The 16,857-nt window shown below is 46.6% G+C and overlaps 1 protein-coding gene across 1 annotated transcript in view; it reads left to right on the forward strand.

Moving 5' to 3' along the window:
• The window catches only part of SPINK4 (serine peptidase inhibitor Kazal type 4), a 51,898-nt gene extending 37,168 nt beyond the window's left edge, over positions 1–14,730 (forward strand). Inside the window, exons 2-5 of the mRNA XM_090275237.1 lie at positions 7,111–7,213; positions 11,784–11,820; positions 13,302–13,414; positions 14,685–14,730. Coding sequence (XP_090131363.1) covers positions 7,111–7,213; positions 11,784–11,820; positions 13,302–13,414; positions 14,685–14,730 — 299 coding nt within the window. The remainder of the gene's footprint in view (positions 1–7,110; positions 7,214–11,783; positions 11,821–13,301; positions 13,415–14,684) is intronic.
• The last annotated feature ends 2,127 nt before the right edge of the window (positions 14,731–16,857 follow it).

The raw sequence follows: 16,857 nt of genomic DNA on the forward strand, positions 1-16,857 counted from the left end.
ATCTATAATTATTTGTGATGGTTGGAGAGCTAGACCCAATGAGGCACTTATTAATCACTGGAATGGTCCATGACAATAATGAGCAATGAACTAGATATCCACATAACATTGTAAATAGATCTTTAAAACACAATGCCAAATAGGGGAAGAGGAAGAATAGGAAACGGAAAGAGACGTCCAGCATAATGCAATTGATTGAAATTAAAAGTAAATGCACACAAAACAATGAGTCAAGCTTTCAAGAACACTTCGGAATCTTAGCCTTTACCAACTCGACCGTCTCTGTGGCATTAGGCACCACTGCCACCTAGTGGTAGCAATTTAAAATTGAGATGTTATTAGTTTTTTAAACGAGATGTAATCTATTGAACATATTATGAAATGTATAAATGTTAAAAGTTTAACTTCATGAATTTTGACAGTTGTATGCATCAGTGTAATCATCACTCTAAACAATATAGAACATTTCCATCACTCCTGAAAGTTCTCTCCTGTCGTTCCCAGGAAAACCTCCCCACATACTACCTTAAAAGCAACCACTGATTTTCTTTGTCACTAAAAATAAGCTTTGCCTGTTGTAGAACTTCACATACACAGAATTAAACAGTGTGTATTCTTTTGTGTTTGTCTTCCTTTGAAAATAACAACATTTATGAGATTCATCCATGTAGAACATATCGATAAAGTCACTTTTATTGCTGAATCATATTCCATTCTATGGATGTTTCACAGTTCATCTGTTTATTCACCAGTTGATGGACATTTGGGTTACTTCCACTTTTTGGCTATTAAAAATAAAGCTTCTGTGAATATTTATATTTAAGCCTTTGTGTAGACACATTTTTATTTACTTGGGTAGAATTGCTGGGTAGATAGATATGTAATTTTTAAACAACTGCCAAAACAATTCTTCAAAGCAACTGTACCATTTTGCACATTAGCCAGCAATGAATTTATGTCAACAATGAAAGATGAACAACCAAATTTATTTATTATTTAAGTGGACAAAAAGACTTGAACAGAATCTTAAAGGTACACAAATAGCCAAAATGCACATGAGAAAGTGTCCAACATCATTAGTTTTTAGGAAAATGCAAATTTAAACCAAAATGAAATACCATTTTGCACTCACTAGACTGTGAAACAAAATATTGAGGATGTGGAGAAGCTGGAGGCTGTTGGCTGTCACACAGACACGCACACACAATGATGAATGACAATGGCTCTTTCGGGCCACAAGCTCAGTTCCTTTACAAAACAAGGATTTAGTGTATGACTTGCACAGTCCCACAGACTGTTGTTGTTCAAACCTGGAAAACTGAGAAGTCAGAAGGCAAACGAATGTTCTCCTAATCCCCATTGTGATGGTATTTGGTGGTGGGGCCTTTGACTATGTCATGAGAGGGGAGCCCTCATGAATGGAATTAGTACCCTTGTAAGAGAGACCCCAGAGAGCTCCCTTCGGGCCTGTGAGGACACAGCAAAAAGATGGACCATCTATGAACCAAGAAGTAGGCCCTCACCAGATACTGAATCCTGGACTTCCCAGGCCCTAGAACTATGAAAAATAAATGTTTGTTGTTGATAAGACCTCCAGTCTATGATAGTTCTGTTATAGAAACCTGAATGGACTAAGACACCTCAGTTCCTCATTCAGGAGGCAAAGCTTTCAGAAGGGCATATTAGCAGGGATTGCCCCTTGACCGTTCTAAGGTGGATAAGAGTATCCTGAAGTCAAAACAAATTAAAGCTGGATGGTGGGTCCAGGCTTGATCTGGGCAGGTTGTTGTGGAACCCGTGTGTTTCCTGGGACTCCCCAGAATGTGGGTCTGCTGTAGCTTTGCCACCCAGCTCCTCTCCTCTTCCTCTTTCTGCTTCTCTTCCTCCTTTTCATAGCAGCATTTATTAAGTTTTATAATGAACCAGGCTTTTATTACATACATTTTCTAATACAACAATGCTGCAAGGTAGGTTTTATTAGTCCATTTCACAGATGAGAAAATTGAGGTTTCCAGGGTTGAGGAACTTGCTCAAGGTCGTATAGCTAGTAGATTAGTTTCCTATGGCTTCTGTAACAAATGACCACAAACTTAGAGGCTTACAACAATGCAACTATATTATCTTACAGTTCTGGAGCTCAGAAGTCTAAAATGGGTCAGCAGGGCTGTGTTCCTTCTGGAAGCTCTAGGGGAGAATCTGTTCCTTGTACTTTTCCAGCATCTAGGGGCTTCCTGCATTCCCTGCTTCACTCTGACCTCTGCTTCCATTGGCAAATCTCTTTCTCTGATTCTGGCTCTCCTGCCTCCCCTTATAATGACACTGATGTTTGCATTTAGCCCACTCTGATAATCCACAATAATGTAATATCCTCATCTCAAGATCCTAACTTAGTCATATCTGCAAAGTCCCTTTTGTCATGCAAGGTAACATATTCACAGGTTTTGGGGATTCAGAGGTGAATATCTTTGAAGAGGGGCATTATTCTGCTTACCATAGCTAGTGAGTGGCCAAGCTAGGGTTCAAACCCAGTTCTGCCTTATTCCTAAATCAGTGCTCTTTCTCTAAACACACCGGCCCTTCCTTCAGTTCCTCCTCTCCTTGGAGCAGCCCTGGATCCTTGACAGCATCCCAGAGAAAACAGATGGTAGAAGACCCTAGGGCTGGACACATGAGAAGGAGGAGCTCCCAGTGAGTATCCAAGGACCCCTCTCCGAAGTTGGGAAGGAAGAGTGGGACAGGAGGCTCCATGGCCAGGTCACACATTCAGAGGAAGGGCAGTGGGGGGGAAGGGTGGTCTGCATGTCCAAGCAAGAAAACTTCACTGGAGATGGGGCAGTACAACCCCTGAGGCCTCAGCTGTCAATACACCAAAGTGCAGAGCACTAGAAGCAACTCATTTCTCTCTGCCTCTGCTTGGACAAATACCCAAAGGCTGCTGTAGCTCCTTGCCCTCTGGAGACAGGCTACCTGCCTCCAACCCCAGCTGTGTAACCATGACCAAGATACTCACCACTCAGTATCTCAATTGTCTCCTCTGTAAAACTTATTTCATAGGGTTTTCATAAAAATTAAGTGAACTCATTTAAAAATTAAATGGAAGGGGCTTAGAACAGGACCTCACACAGCACAGGTACTATGTAAATGTTGGGGAGATGGTGCAGGTTGCAGGGAGGAGGGTCAGTCTTTTGGGTCCTCAGTGTCCAAACTTAGCCTGGTGCTGCAGGTGGTCATATCTGAGAAAATGTCAACTGGGGTCACATGGGTCATGATTTCTGAATCTAGCCACGCTACAGAGCATGTGGGGCAGTGCCTCCCATCCTCTGTCTCAACCCCTGGATTGATCACCTTCTGGAACAGCCCTATTTGCAGGACTTCTGGACCTTAGCAAGGCTCAACTGCAAGAAGGTTCCCTCTACCTCTGGTCCCCACCTGGCAATTTTGAGGACTTCCCTCCAGAAGGAAATTGTGTGTTTTCTTCTGCCCGTGCTGTTTCAGTTTACTGGGCCAGGGATGAGCTGCTCAGTGTATACGTTTGAAACCAGAATCCAGGTGGGCAGAAACATCTGCTAAAATTATGAGCTTTAACGTCAGACAGATTGAATGCCAGCTCTGCCACTTACAAGCCTTGAGACTTTGGACAGGTCATTAAATCTTCCTGTACCTTAGTTTCTCATCTGTGAAATGGATATAATGGTAGGGCCTTCAGGGTTTTGTGAGCATTATTTAATATATATAAAGTTTTTAACATGTGTACTGGAGTAGATAGTAGTAAACTCCCAGCATATAAGGTCTGCCTAAGTAGGCAAACTGCATGATTTCCTCACACCAGCCCCCAGTGACATGGACTGACAAGCTTTTAGTCACCTGTTCCAGCTCTTCAGGGGACGGAAAGGCCCTGCGGGAGGCTAGTGGTGTCTGCTCCATAACGGGCCTGGTCTGAGGAGGCCAAGAGTAGGGCAGGATTGAAAAGATATCTCAGCTCCTAGATCTGGGAGACTCAACAGGCAGCAAGAGAGTAAAGACAGGAAACAAAGTCCCAGTGGAGCTTTGAATGTATCTGATGGTCCAAGGGTTTGGCCCCTGAGGACGGTGGAAACCTCTGGCACGGTGAAAGCAAAAGTGAGAAGCTTCCTGCCTCCTGGGGATGTTTCTCAGGCTCTGCAGAAGGTGGCACTGCCACAGAGGGGAGAGGATGATCAGGTACCCTAAAGGTTCCCTCCTCCACCAAACCAGGTCCACAGGGCACGATAGCCAGCACAGCTGAAACCGGAAAAGTCGGCATTTGTGCCACCGGTCACTACCAGAACCAATAAGTAGAGACAAGGTTCGAATCTTTATGGGCACTTTTTTCAGATGGCCAGAGATCTGAGAAGACAGATGGTTATGTTTCCTCAAAAATCGTCTTAACATCTCATCTCAAGCCAACCCTTTTATAAAGGGAAGAAAGGGTGGGTAAGGGGTTTGGAGGAAAGGCTAATTGGATAAGAGTTGCAGTCCAGGAGCAATTTTCCTAGTACTTCTTTATCTGTTGATCAACAATTCTTTATCTGCATCATGGACATTCCCTCCCTGGAACACAGTGGCTGAGATACCAACTCCACAGCTAGCAGGAGACACAAAGGTTGAATTACCTCCTGCTACTCAATTCCCTGTTCACTCTACTGGAGCCATAATGGACGCCCTGATATTTACTTCCTGAGCTTGCTAGGCTTGTTCCTATCCCAGGGCCTTTGCACGTGCAGTTCTTCCGCTAGGCAGGCTCTTCCCCCGGGCCTCTGCAGGACTTGCTCCTTCTTACTCCCATGTCACTATCTAACAGAGCTGCCTCCTTCCCTTTTGTCACTTTCTTATACCACTTAAGTTCTCCTCTACATAATATACCACGTGTATATTTTATATTTATTTACTGTCTGCCACTAGAATGTAAGTGTCTTAAAGGCAGGGACTTATTCAGAGCTGAATCCCTTGGGACTAGAACAATACATGTAATAAAACAGACACAATAACATTTGTTGAAGCAGTAACAACCCCAGATCACCTCACTTCTGGTCAAGAACTCTCTCCCTGTACTTCTCTACACCCCAGGGAAGTCAGAGCAGGGGTTAGTAAGGGGGGCTTGGCTCAGGCTAGAAGGAGGCAGCCTTGCCCCTTTTCCAGAGACACACCAGGCACTCTGTCCCAGGCCTGCCACCTGGGGTCTGGTGTGTGTCAGGGGCTTCTCCTGGGCTCTCACAGCAACCCAGAAGCATGGAGTCTCAGGGAAGCCAACCTCTTGTGCGGAGGGATGCTGTTCAAAGCCATTCAACAATGAAACTGGTAGGTAGTGAGCTCCTCATTGCAGGAGGGTGAATGACTTCCTGGGGAAGTTGCTATGGGATGGCCTGGGAAAAAGGTGGGAGACAGGGCTTTGATGACCTTTAAAGTTCCCCTCCCTTTATCAGTTAATGTTCTTGTTCTAGGACAGGAGATTATAGTTAAATATTTGCTCTGCCTGGCTAAGCAGTGGAAGGATAGCCGCCACCTGCGTGAGAGGCATCTGATGGCCACATAGGTTCCTGTGGGGCAGGAGGATCTCGAAGCTGAGTCATAGATCTCAGGCAGATTGGGCTGGGCTGCACACCTGGGGCTGCTTCTCTTGGTCTGTAAGGGTGACTGGCGTACTGGGACACCCCCCTCCTGCAAAGGGGTGATTCTTAAATATGAATCCTTCCCATTGACTCCTTCTCACAACTTATCTATAAGTTTGAAATCTTACAGCTAAGGTTTTATTTTATTTCATATTTTTACTTACTGATTTGAGAGAGAGAGAAAACAGGGGAGAAAAAACACAGAGAGAGAGAGAGAGAGAGAGAGAGAGAGAGGGAGAGCCATTAATTTGTTGTTCCACTTATTCATGCATTCATTGGTTTATTCTTGTGTGTGTCCTGATGGGAGATTTAACTCACATCTTTGGCATATCAGGATGATGCTCTAACCAGCTGAGCTACCAGCCAGGACTAATAAAAAAGTTAAAAAAAAAAAAAAACACTAAAATTTTTATTCACATATTCTTGAGGGAAGCTCTGCTTCTGCTTCTGTAGTTTTTAATGCTTCTCTGGGAAATCTAATCTGCAGAGGGAGCTGATAATCACTGATCTAAATGAATTAGAGAGATACATATGTAATAAAATTTTGTTATTCTTTTAATAAATCAGAAATTCTTTGAAAGCAGACAACCAAATATCTCATTCATATATATTGCATAAATATGGTATAGTTTTAGATATTGATTTTTCTTGAAAAGAATCTTGTCTGCATTTAACCTATTAAAATGCAAATGGACAAATAACATGGGCAAATCATGAGGGCATAGTCCTTATATTTTATTTTGCCCTTTCCCCTGTCAGTTGTGCCTTCCTCATGATGGAAAAAGAAAGAAAAGGGAACATTTCTGTTTACCTTTATGTACCTCATTTCATACTCTGCAAAATACTTTCCCATTTACTATGACCACGCTCACCTTCACAGCAGCCCTGAGGCAGGCAGTGCCAGAATTATCATTCCCATTTTGTGCCTGGATAAACTGAGGCCCAGTTTAAAAAGTAGCTTTTCAGAGGTCACAAAATTGGTTAGTAGAGGCACAAGGAAAGGAATCCATGACTCCAGCCCCTTTTCTCTGCCTCCTGCCACTTTCCAGTTGCTGCTTTTTTTTCCCTTTCTTTCTGATCTGCCTTCTCTCTTTCTCTCTCTGTCTCTCTCTCTGTCTCTCTCTGTCTCTCTCTCTCTCTCTGTCTCTCTCCCTCTCTCCCCACCCACCCTCTTTCCTGACTTGGTTTCTCTTTTTCCTTTTCTACTTCAATTTTCCTCTCCTTCCTGCTCCAGCCCTCAGACTGGCATCAGCTTTGCAAAGTTGTTCAAACACTTCCTCACTTTGAAAATCTGCCAGCGCCCCAGCCTAGTCCCATTCCACCACAGCTCAGTATCTCTGTCCAGAGAAAGCTCTCTCCAGATGCCAGGGTACAAGATTAACTCTTGGTGACAGTGACGCTCCTGCCTTTCCATCTGGCCCCAGATGAGATAAGGGTAGAGATCAGCACTATAAAATAGGCCCCCATCCTTGCCCTGGTCCAGGCTGCAGCCAGCTGAGCCCACACGAGCCCAGGGGCAGCACGATCGTCCATCTGTGGGTGGTTGCCCTGGCCTTGGTTGCCCTCCTCGCTGTGGACAGGGGTGAGTTGGCAGAGCTTGGATTCTCTGTGGCTTGGCATTGGTAGATGAGCTGGGGGTGGGGGCAGAGGCTGGGCTTAGGGCACCCTGAGGCCTCGGTTTTCTGCATATAACTTTCTTTGCACCCTTCTCCATGGGTGGGGAAAGCCCTGGGCTAGAAGAAAGGACATCTGGGTTCAATTTCTGACTCGGGCCTAGAATTGCAAAAATCCTTTCCCCTCTTGGGCCTACATTTCTCCAGCTGTGAAGTAGGAGATGGTTCTAGTTCAAAACTGCACTGAGCAACTACTGGGCTAAGGTCAGGGAGGCAGAAAGGAGCAGGCCTCTCTCCAGGGAGATATGAAAGTCTGCTGGCTACAGGATGGTGGGTCCTAAGGGAAGCCTGGCCTGGGTCCTCTGAGCTTTCAACTAGTCTGACAGCCTAGTGATGTGCGACTGAGAGCAGCCATGTGAGCACATGGGAGCCCTCTTCCTGGGAGCATTTGTCCTGGATTGAACATGTGCAGCTGGAGTGGGGCCTCCTCTGCGTCTGGAGCACCTCAGCAGTCCCACATATGCTGTGTATAAGGCATTGTTCTGGGCCCTTAAGACCTCTCAGTGAGCAAAACGAAGAAAGAACGTCCATGATGGAGCTTAAATCCAGTGGGGTGGTGGTGGGGAGAATAGACAATAAACAAGATAGGTGTAATACATGTTAAACCATATGTTAGAAGAACATAGGCTAAGGGAATAATATGGGGTAGGGTGAGGGAGACTGGGAGGGGGTTGTAATGATAAATCAGCAGAGTTTTCACTCAGAGGATAATGTCTGAACAAAGCTTGAAGGAGGTGAGGGAGTGAGCCATGTGAATATCTGGAAGAAGAAGGTTCCAGGCAGAGGGAACAGGCAGTGCAAGGCCCAGAGGTAGAAGCATGCGTGGAGTGTTTGAGGTACAGTAAGGAGGCCAGTTGGAGGGGAGTGAGAGGCCAGGGTTCAGCATGATGGGAAGGGAGATAACAGAGGCAACAAGGAACTATAGGGGGTCAGACCTTGAAGGCCAATATGAACTTGGCCTTTCCTCTGAGTGAAATGGGAGGCACTGAAGGGTTTTGAGCAAAGTTATATGGTAAAAGGATCACTCTGGTTACTGTTGAGAACAGATTAAAGGGGAAAGCAGGGAGACTACTTCAGACCCACCTGGACAAAACTATGATGTTACAGGGCAAGGCCTGGCAGGACATCAAAGCCATTGACCTCATGGTCAGTCCCACACCCATTTACCCAGTTGGGGACACAGACTTAGAGGCTGGGGTCTCAGAGAACAGGTCTGGGGCATCTGGCCTGGCACAGCCTGCTTACTCCCACCTGGCTTCCTTTCCCTGAGTACTCCTCCTGTTGGAAATGCTGAGGAGGCCTGCCCTGAAGACAGTCCTTGTGCCCATTTCAGATTCCTGCCTTCGCTGAGTAAGGAGGGGATACCTTGGGCCAAGGTCAAGGGCAGCCTGGGGGTAAATATAACTTCTTCCCAAATCCTTCAGGAAAAAACCCTTGACAGCGCAGGGTTCTGAACTCTTCCCTACAATGTACTCTAGTGGTCAATTTCCAAACACTCACTGTGTTGGGGCATTGCCACACAGAGGCAGAGACAAGGGAGCCCCAAGGGGCTCAGGCCCATAGGATGGAAGAAGTGACCCAGTGGGACAGCATATGGTGGCATGGAAGGAACCGATACTGTCTGAATGCTTGTGTCCCCCACCCCCACCCCCCGCCAAAATTCATATGCTGAAATCCTAACCCCCAAGATAATGGTATTAGAAGGTACGTCCTGAAGTCAGAGCCCTCATGAATGGGATTAGTACCCTTATAAAAGAGACCCCAGAAAGCTCCCTAGAACATTTCACCACTGAGGACACAGTAAAAAGGTACAGGCTATGAACCAGGCAGGGGACCCTTGCCAGATACCAAATCTGCTGGTGCCATGATCTTGAACTTCCAGCCTCCAACACAGTTTTTTTTTTAATTAAAAAAAAATTGTTAATAGGAGTTTATTTGAGCCAAATTGACAACATATGCTGGGGAGCAAGATCTCAAATGGTCCCCAAATGTTTGTTTTTTATAAGCCATCTAGTTTATGGTATTTTTTTAAAGATTTTATTTATTTACTTTTAGAGAGAGAAGAAGGGAGAAAGAGCGGCAGGGAAATATCAATGTGTGGCTGCCTCTCACATGACCCCAACTGGGTACCTGGCCCGTGACCCAGGCATATGCCCTGACTGGAAAGCAAACCGGTGACCCTTTGGTTAGCAGGCCAGCACTCAATCCATTGAGCCACACCAGCCAGGGCAAGCTTATGGTATTTTTATTATAGCAGTCTGAACAAACTAAAACAGAAGCCTAAATCCAGGCCTGCTCAGGAAACCCTGGGGAACATCAGGGAAGACTTCTCTGGAAAGTGCATCTGAGAGTTGAAAAAAGGGTATATGAGTCAATAGGAGGAGAAGGAAAATAAGGACATTTCAGGCAGAGGGAACAGTATGAGCCCAAGTAGAGCCTGTCCTAGGAAGCGCAGGCTGCGGAGAATAGCTGGGGTGTGGGGACATGGGGATGTGCACTACGAAGTGAGTCCAGGACAAAGTTCCGCAGCAGCTCGTGCATGTCCTAAACATAAAACGGAGGAGCTTAGCAATCATGACAGGCAGCCATGGACGGGCTTTATATTTTTTAATGCTTTTTTTTTTTTGTCCCTTAAGAGTTACCATGAAATGCACACATCTTATCACTCAATGAATTTTATTCAATCATTTTGACAATGCATATAACTGTGTAACCCAGACCCCCATCAATACATAGGACATCTCCATTTTTCCGTGTCAAAAAAAAAAAGAGAGAAATCTCCATGTAAGTCAATTCCCATCTCCCATCCCGACTCCCAGTGGCAACCACTGCTCTTTATTCTACCATAGATTTGTTTGGCCTATTCTAGAATGTCACATAGAAAGTTTCCTTTGCCCTCCAGGCTGCCCTTGACCTTGGCCCAAGGTGCCCCATCCACACAGCATGTAGGCTTTTGTATCTGGCTTCTTTGGCTCAGCATGTTTTGGAGATGCAGCCATGTTGTTGCATTATCAGATGTTTGCTCATTTTTATTGCTAACTCATATCCCACTGCATGTGTGTATCATAGTTTATCCATTCTCCTGTTGAAGGACATTTAGTAATTTCTGGTTTTGGCAATTATGACCTAGAAGGGTTTTGGGACAGTGTGGAGACAAGGCTAGATTTGTATTTTGATGCCCCAACACCAGGCTTAAAGAGCACACCAGAGGCTGCTTAGTCTCAATTCCCTTTCCCCTCTCTGCCTTGGAAATCTCTTGTAATAATTCCCAAGAGAAGCTAAAATCACAGTGCCTTGTACAGTGACAAAGAACCCTCCACTTCTAGAGACAGCTGCCTTCATTGAGGCATAGCTGCCATCGAGAGAACATTCTGGAACTCAAACCTGCCTCCCTGAAGCCTCCTTGTACGGATGGGCTCTGCCCTAGGAGGTTGAGAAGAGCTCATCTCTCCCTTGGCCTCAAGACAGTCCTTAGAGATCTTTTAGAAGCATCCTGCCCTTCTCCAATTTACATAAACACCTTTCCTTCCACCTGTGATGTTAGATATGGCTCCTGCTCCCTCATCCACTCATCATACTGGCCAGTCACATCGCAATTTGCTCAGGTCCTGTAAGCAATTCATCCAGACCTCAAGGGGCCAGGAGTTACACCTGTGTCTGTGGGAAGAGCCAGGTTGAGTAACAGACCCATGTGCAAATCTCAGCTCTGCCCTTCACAAAATTGCATTGTTTTACCTCTGAGCTTCCTTCATCAGTTAGTTGAGTTCCCCAGGAAACAGACTCAGATCTGCATGCAGTTTATGGGGGAGTGTTCATGGGGGTAACACCCATGAAGGAACAGAGAAGTTGACTGCAATGCAGTGCAGCAGAGGCCTACAAAGATCCTGCGGGGACATTGGCACTGGGGAGGCCCTTCAGCATGGTTCTGAACAGAGATGAGGGGGTTGGGCTGTTGTACTGGGGTAGGGGATGTGAACTTCAGGGAGGTAGCTCCATTCTTTGAGGGCAATTCCTAGGAAGGGACTTGCTGTGAGTGGCCAGTACTCTTGGCAGCTAAGGAAATGATTGCCTCAGTCCTGCAGGTGGGATCTAGGTAGCAGACCACAGCATCCGCTGCTGACTCCTTTCCTCCCTGTGACATAGTAGTGAGAGAGGTGTGAAGAGTCAGATCATGTATTCTCTATGCTTGACACGCACTAATGGTTATTTTTATTATTAAATGGGACATAATTGCAGTGGAATCTGAATAATAAGGAACAGGCTGGACTATTCTTAATTCTGGACTTTCTGCCTCTGTTCATATAACCCAAGGTCACATCAACTTTCTGGGAGTCCCACTGTCTGGTGACTCACTACCTTTCCTTGAAGAATTTGAAATTGGATAGTGGCTGGATCAGGTCCTCTGAAGAAGCAGTCCTCAGATGCTTAGACCTGGGGCCTAGAGTCAATATCCTCTAATTCTTGCTGGTTTGCCTTTCAGAAGTGCAGTGTCAGCAGGAAAGTTTATTTTCTCAAGAATGGTAAGGCAGCTGCTTGCAGTTGTGACCCCAGGGCTGTTGTTCTGGCCTTCCCTCTGCAGAGGGGAGCCTCCCATCCATGCTGGGAAACTGGTGGTTTTTTTCTTCACACCCTTGCTCAGATAACACCCATGGCTCCACAGTGGTCAGGGTGGTCTCCTGAGCCTGCACATTTCTCAGGTCAGCCCTTCCAGGCTGAGAAGGCCCAGCCCCACTGCCAAAGTTCCAAACCTACATGAGGGCCCTTGAGAGATCTGCCCCTACCTGATCTCCAAGGCCCCTGACAGCAGTGAGATTCCCCAGCCCAGGCTCAGCAGGATCAAGTGCACTCTCTGCTTTGTATAGCGCAGACAGACAGGCCGCAGGGTTCAGGCCAAAGAGGTGACCCAGGCACACTGAATGGCCCTGTGGAGATGCCAGCCTCCCCCAACCATACCCTGTCATCCATCCCTTCACTCTGATGCATAGACACCAAGCTGTCCTTGAAACCCTGATTCTACCTTGTTCGTGGGCCTGATGTCCCCAGTGATCCCAATGCAGTGGCGTTGGCCTCCTTGTGACCCTCAGCCCTCCCTTCACATAGATAATGAGAGGCTCAAGTCATCTTCCCATCCAGCAGCCTCAGCAGCATCACTGTCAGCCCTTCAGAATCCAGCCCCACTTGCTCTGAGCCAAAGAGCCAAATGCTTTACGTACATTATTTCAATCAACCCTATGCGAGAAAACTATTATTATTATTTAGAGTATTTGCAAATGAGGAAACTGATACTCAGAGAGTAGACATAGCTCATCCAAGTTTACACAGCTAAACAATGCATAATTCAGCTGTCCAGGGCATGGGGCCTTCACTGCTGCACCGTACTGCCTCCCAACCCTATCCCTATCCCTGTCCCAGGCCTCGATCCCATCCTGAACCAGCTCTGAGCCTGACCTCAGGTCTGGCCTGAAACCTTTTCAGATTGAGCATCGGTTAAGTCCCAAGCCCTGTCTTTTTCTCCAGTCTTCCCACACCAGGGACCAGACAGGTCATGCAGGCCAAGATGAGTTCAGGAGCCACAGGGGAGGGGGACCTCCTGGGAATGATGGGTGCTTCTATCTCCTGGGGTCCTCAATGGGGCCAGCAGCAGAGGTTCTAATTAGATCCTCTAAGGAGTAAATGACCACATCCCTAGCAGCTTGAGGGCACATACTCCACACACATAAACACAGGTAGTACACAGTTGGATGTCTGCATACTTGGGCTCAGAAGACACAGGTACACATTAATGTACACATAGCCACAGCCACACACATGATCAAGCATGCACATATAAGCAAACATGCTAAGGTGCCCTGAGTGGTTGGTTTCATGCTCACTGACCCACACTGGGGTCTTCTTGAATCTAGCTCATCTTAGGGGCCCCTCTGGCTCCAAACAGAGCCCTGGGTTCCTGCTCACTGCCTCTGAATCCCAGTGCCCTCCCTCCTGCCTTCTCTTTTCACACCCTGTCTGTGACTATGTGAGGGAGCCTCCAAAATCTTCCCAGACATCCAAACTGGTCTGTGGCACTGACGGGGTCACATATGACAATGAATGCCAGCTTTGCTTATCCCGGTCGTAAGTCCATTCCTCACTTTCCCTGTGTTTGCTTGCATAGGCCCCATCTCTGGTACATACAAGTCTAGAAGGAACAAGACTTTACCTGCCTCTTCCTTCACACATGCTTGACCTAGCTAGAATCCTCCAACATTTGTCGCTAAGATAATGAGCACAAGTATAATTCATGTACATGCTTTCAAGCAGAAAGCCATAGCTTGTGGGGGGTTGCAAGTAAGGGCAGAAACCCTAGGTTCTTTTCCTTGTTCTGACCCAACTGACTACCTGACCTCCTTTGTTCATTTATTTGTCCAGCAAACAATTGCTTATTGAGCACCTACTATGTGTTAGGCACTGGGGATACATAATGAGCTAGACGGCATGACCAGCCTCCTGGGGCATACAGTCTAAGGGGGAAGCCAAGCTGATGGTTAGCCAATTGCAGCACAGAATGCGAAAGGCTCAGGTGGGAGTGCACAGGGTTCTGTGGGTACAGGGCAAGTGCAGGGAAGACTTCCCAGCTCTGATGGATATGTAGAAATCACCTAGGAAAATGAAGAAACAGGCAAAATGGACAAATGAGTTTGAAAAGGTCTAGAAGAGAAAGTTTATATTCAGGGAAATACAAGTTGGATATACTGGGGTATAAAGTTTAAAGGAGAATAGGGGAGAGGCAAGAAATGAGTCTAGAGGTGGGGCAGGGCCAAAACATGACCTTGGTACGTCTGATCACCCATTTGGTTGCATGTCTTCAGTAAATAAGACCCATGAACTGGCCAGAGCTAAGTGAGATCACGGAAGAGAAGAAAGTCTTTGGAAGCGACAATGCTCTTCACAGATATGCAGGAGAGCAGCAGGACAGTCCTAACTTAGAAAATGCTGGTTTCTAACTTGTGGGCTTGGGCGGTTGGTGGTGCCATGTGCCAAGGTGAGGAACTGGGGGATGTAGCAAGTTTGTGGGGTGGTGATATCTGTGGACACCTGAGCCTCTGGAACATCCCAGTGGAGATATGGCCAGAGTTTATGACAGACGTCCAGGCCAGAGATTTGCAGTCATCAGCATGCAGTGGTGGTTGAAACCCCAGGAAGCTGAAATCTCCCAGGGGAGGGTGAGCAAGAAGGAGAAGCTGTAAAAAGATGTGCCCAGGCACCCCTGGGATCTGCCTTGCACTGTACATTGAGTAGGTGGGTCGGGCTCAGCAGAGTGTTTGGATGGACTGCACCAAGGTCCCTGATGGGTACGTTACAGATCCTGAGGGGGTGGCCTCATTCCTGTCTCCTGCGATCCTAGAAAAACCAAACAGGACATCCAGACCATGAAGGATGGTAAATGCTGATCCCACAGGAGCCTTATAAGCCATGAAGCTACAGGCTGGAGAACAGTGGTGGGAATGGAAAAGATGTGACATGAAATAAAAGATCCAGGCCAACCCAGCCAAGTGGGACAGTATCTGTGGGGACTCTGAGGAGGTGGTTGTGGAAGCGATATGGTGGAACTAGACCCACCTTCCTGACTCTGTTGCTCCAGTGCTCAACCCTGTCACATGTCCCCCTAGAGATCCCAGGTATTTTTTTCCTTCCTGAGGTCAGGGTTCTAAGAGGACAACCCCTGACCTTAGGACTCTCTGCACAGTGCTCTTGTATGACTAAGGTCAAGAACCTAGATGAGATCTATACCTTCTGCCAATGCCAGGGTGCATGGCCCACCTTCAGAAGCCTTTGGGAGGGTCCTACAACCCCTCATGGCTTTCTCTCTGGCTAACCCAGTACCCCAAGTCTCTCTCTCACACACACAACCATGGCTGATATCCAGGTGATGTATGTGGTACAACTGAACTGCTTGTTAAAATATTGAACTAGGTCTGTAACAGTTGAAACAGGAGCTGCCCCAAGCCCTTGATGTCCCCCTCCTGCACCCTGGTCACTCACAGAGGTTGACTCCAGACCCTGCTTTCTTTTGGTCAACATCCACTCTGACTGGCTGTTAAACATGCTGACATGAGACACAAGCGCAGACACACACAGCACACATGCACTCACACAATGGCACACAGGGACACACAGCAGTCAGAAATCATATGTCAAGTACCCCTCTTTAGGCCAAAGCCCATAGGTGGAACCTATAGCGTGGAGGGGCCTGGTCAGTGGGAGTATTTTCATGTAGACTCCGATTCCTGCTCTAGGTGGGCAGATAAGGTAGAAAATTCTCTGTGGGAAAACACATGCCAAGGTTTGCAAGGAAAGTGGGGGCAGGAACCAACATTCCCAGAACCACAGAAACGGGAACCTAAACAGGAATCGCTGCCAATAGATGTAATTACAACTATTATACGGACTGGGAGGTCATTTAGAGGCCCTACCACTGCTACTGATGGGAGAATCTCCTGTTTCTCACCTGCATATGGATAATGTAAGATCAATTTTGGCTCCAAGAGACCAAAAAGCTAAAATAACTGTGGCTTAAACAGAAGTTCATTTCTCTCACGTAGACCCAGCTACTAAGCCAACTCCATGCTCCTTCTGTATTGTTATCTGCCCTCCTCATTAGTCTCTACCTCAAGGTCCAAGACAGCTGCTCCAAATTCAGCCATCATTCCTATATTCCAGTCCTCAGAAAGGAAGAAAGGGCAAACTACTGTCTCCAAAAATTCTTCACATAAGATATACATATTAGTCCTGGCTGGGTGGCTCAGATGATTGGAGCATCATCTCATACACCAAAGGTTGCAGGTTCATCCCTGGTCTGGGCACATGTGGGAGGCAGCCAATCAATGTTTCTCTCTCACACTGAGGTTTTTCTCTCTCTCCTTTCCTACCTTTCTACAACAAACATAGCCTCAGATTAAGATTTTAAAAATGTAGTCTTCTCTTGTCCATACTAGTGCAAGGAGGCTGGGAAATAGTTTTTAGCTGGTTTGTCATATGCTAAGCTGAAAATTTGGGGTTCACTTATTGTAGGTAGAGAGTGGGTATTTGTGACATCTAAGTCTCTGCTCTAAGTGGGACACCTGTCTTACACTCAAGTGGCATAGCTCAGCCAAGCTTCTCAGTGACCATTCTCTCCCAGGCTTCCATTCACACAAAGGAATCATAAAGACTCTGCTTGAGCAATGTGGCACAGTGGAAAAAATACCCAATTCCCTACTTTAAAGATGCGGAAACTGTGGCTCTGCCTCTGGGAACCACCCTGAAATATAAGTGTGGGTCCTTACATGTTCTATCTATGACATGTAACTCTGCTGCTCTGACCATGGCTGATTTGGCCAAAAGATTCTTCATGATTTTTCAAATTGGAAACAAGAAAAATGGTCAGTTCCTCTGGCAGAGAAGCTGTAAGATGTGCAAAGTAGGGGCTGCTGGCAGGTATGCTTCCTACTTTGTGGAAGAAGCAGGACTGAGAGAATGATGCTGACATACAAAGAGAGAGTGATTCCAGACAGTTTGAATTCCTGAAGCCCAGGTGT

This window comes from Furipterus horrens, unplaced genomic scaffold (genome assembly GCF_987537825.1).
Source record: "Furipterus horrens unplaced genomic scaffold, mFurHor1.1.pri manual_scaffold_4, whole genome shotgun sequence".
NCBI classification, from domain to species: Eukaryota; Metazoa; Chordata; class Mammalia; order Chiroptera; family Furipteridae; genus Furipterus; species Furipterus horrens.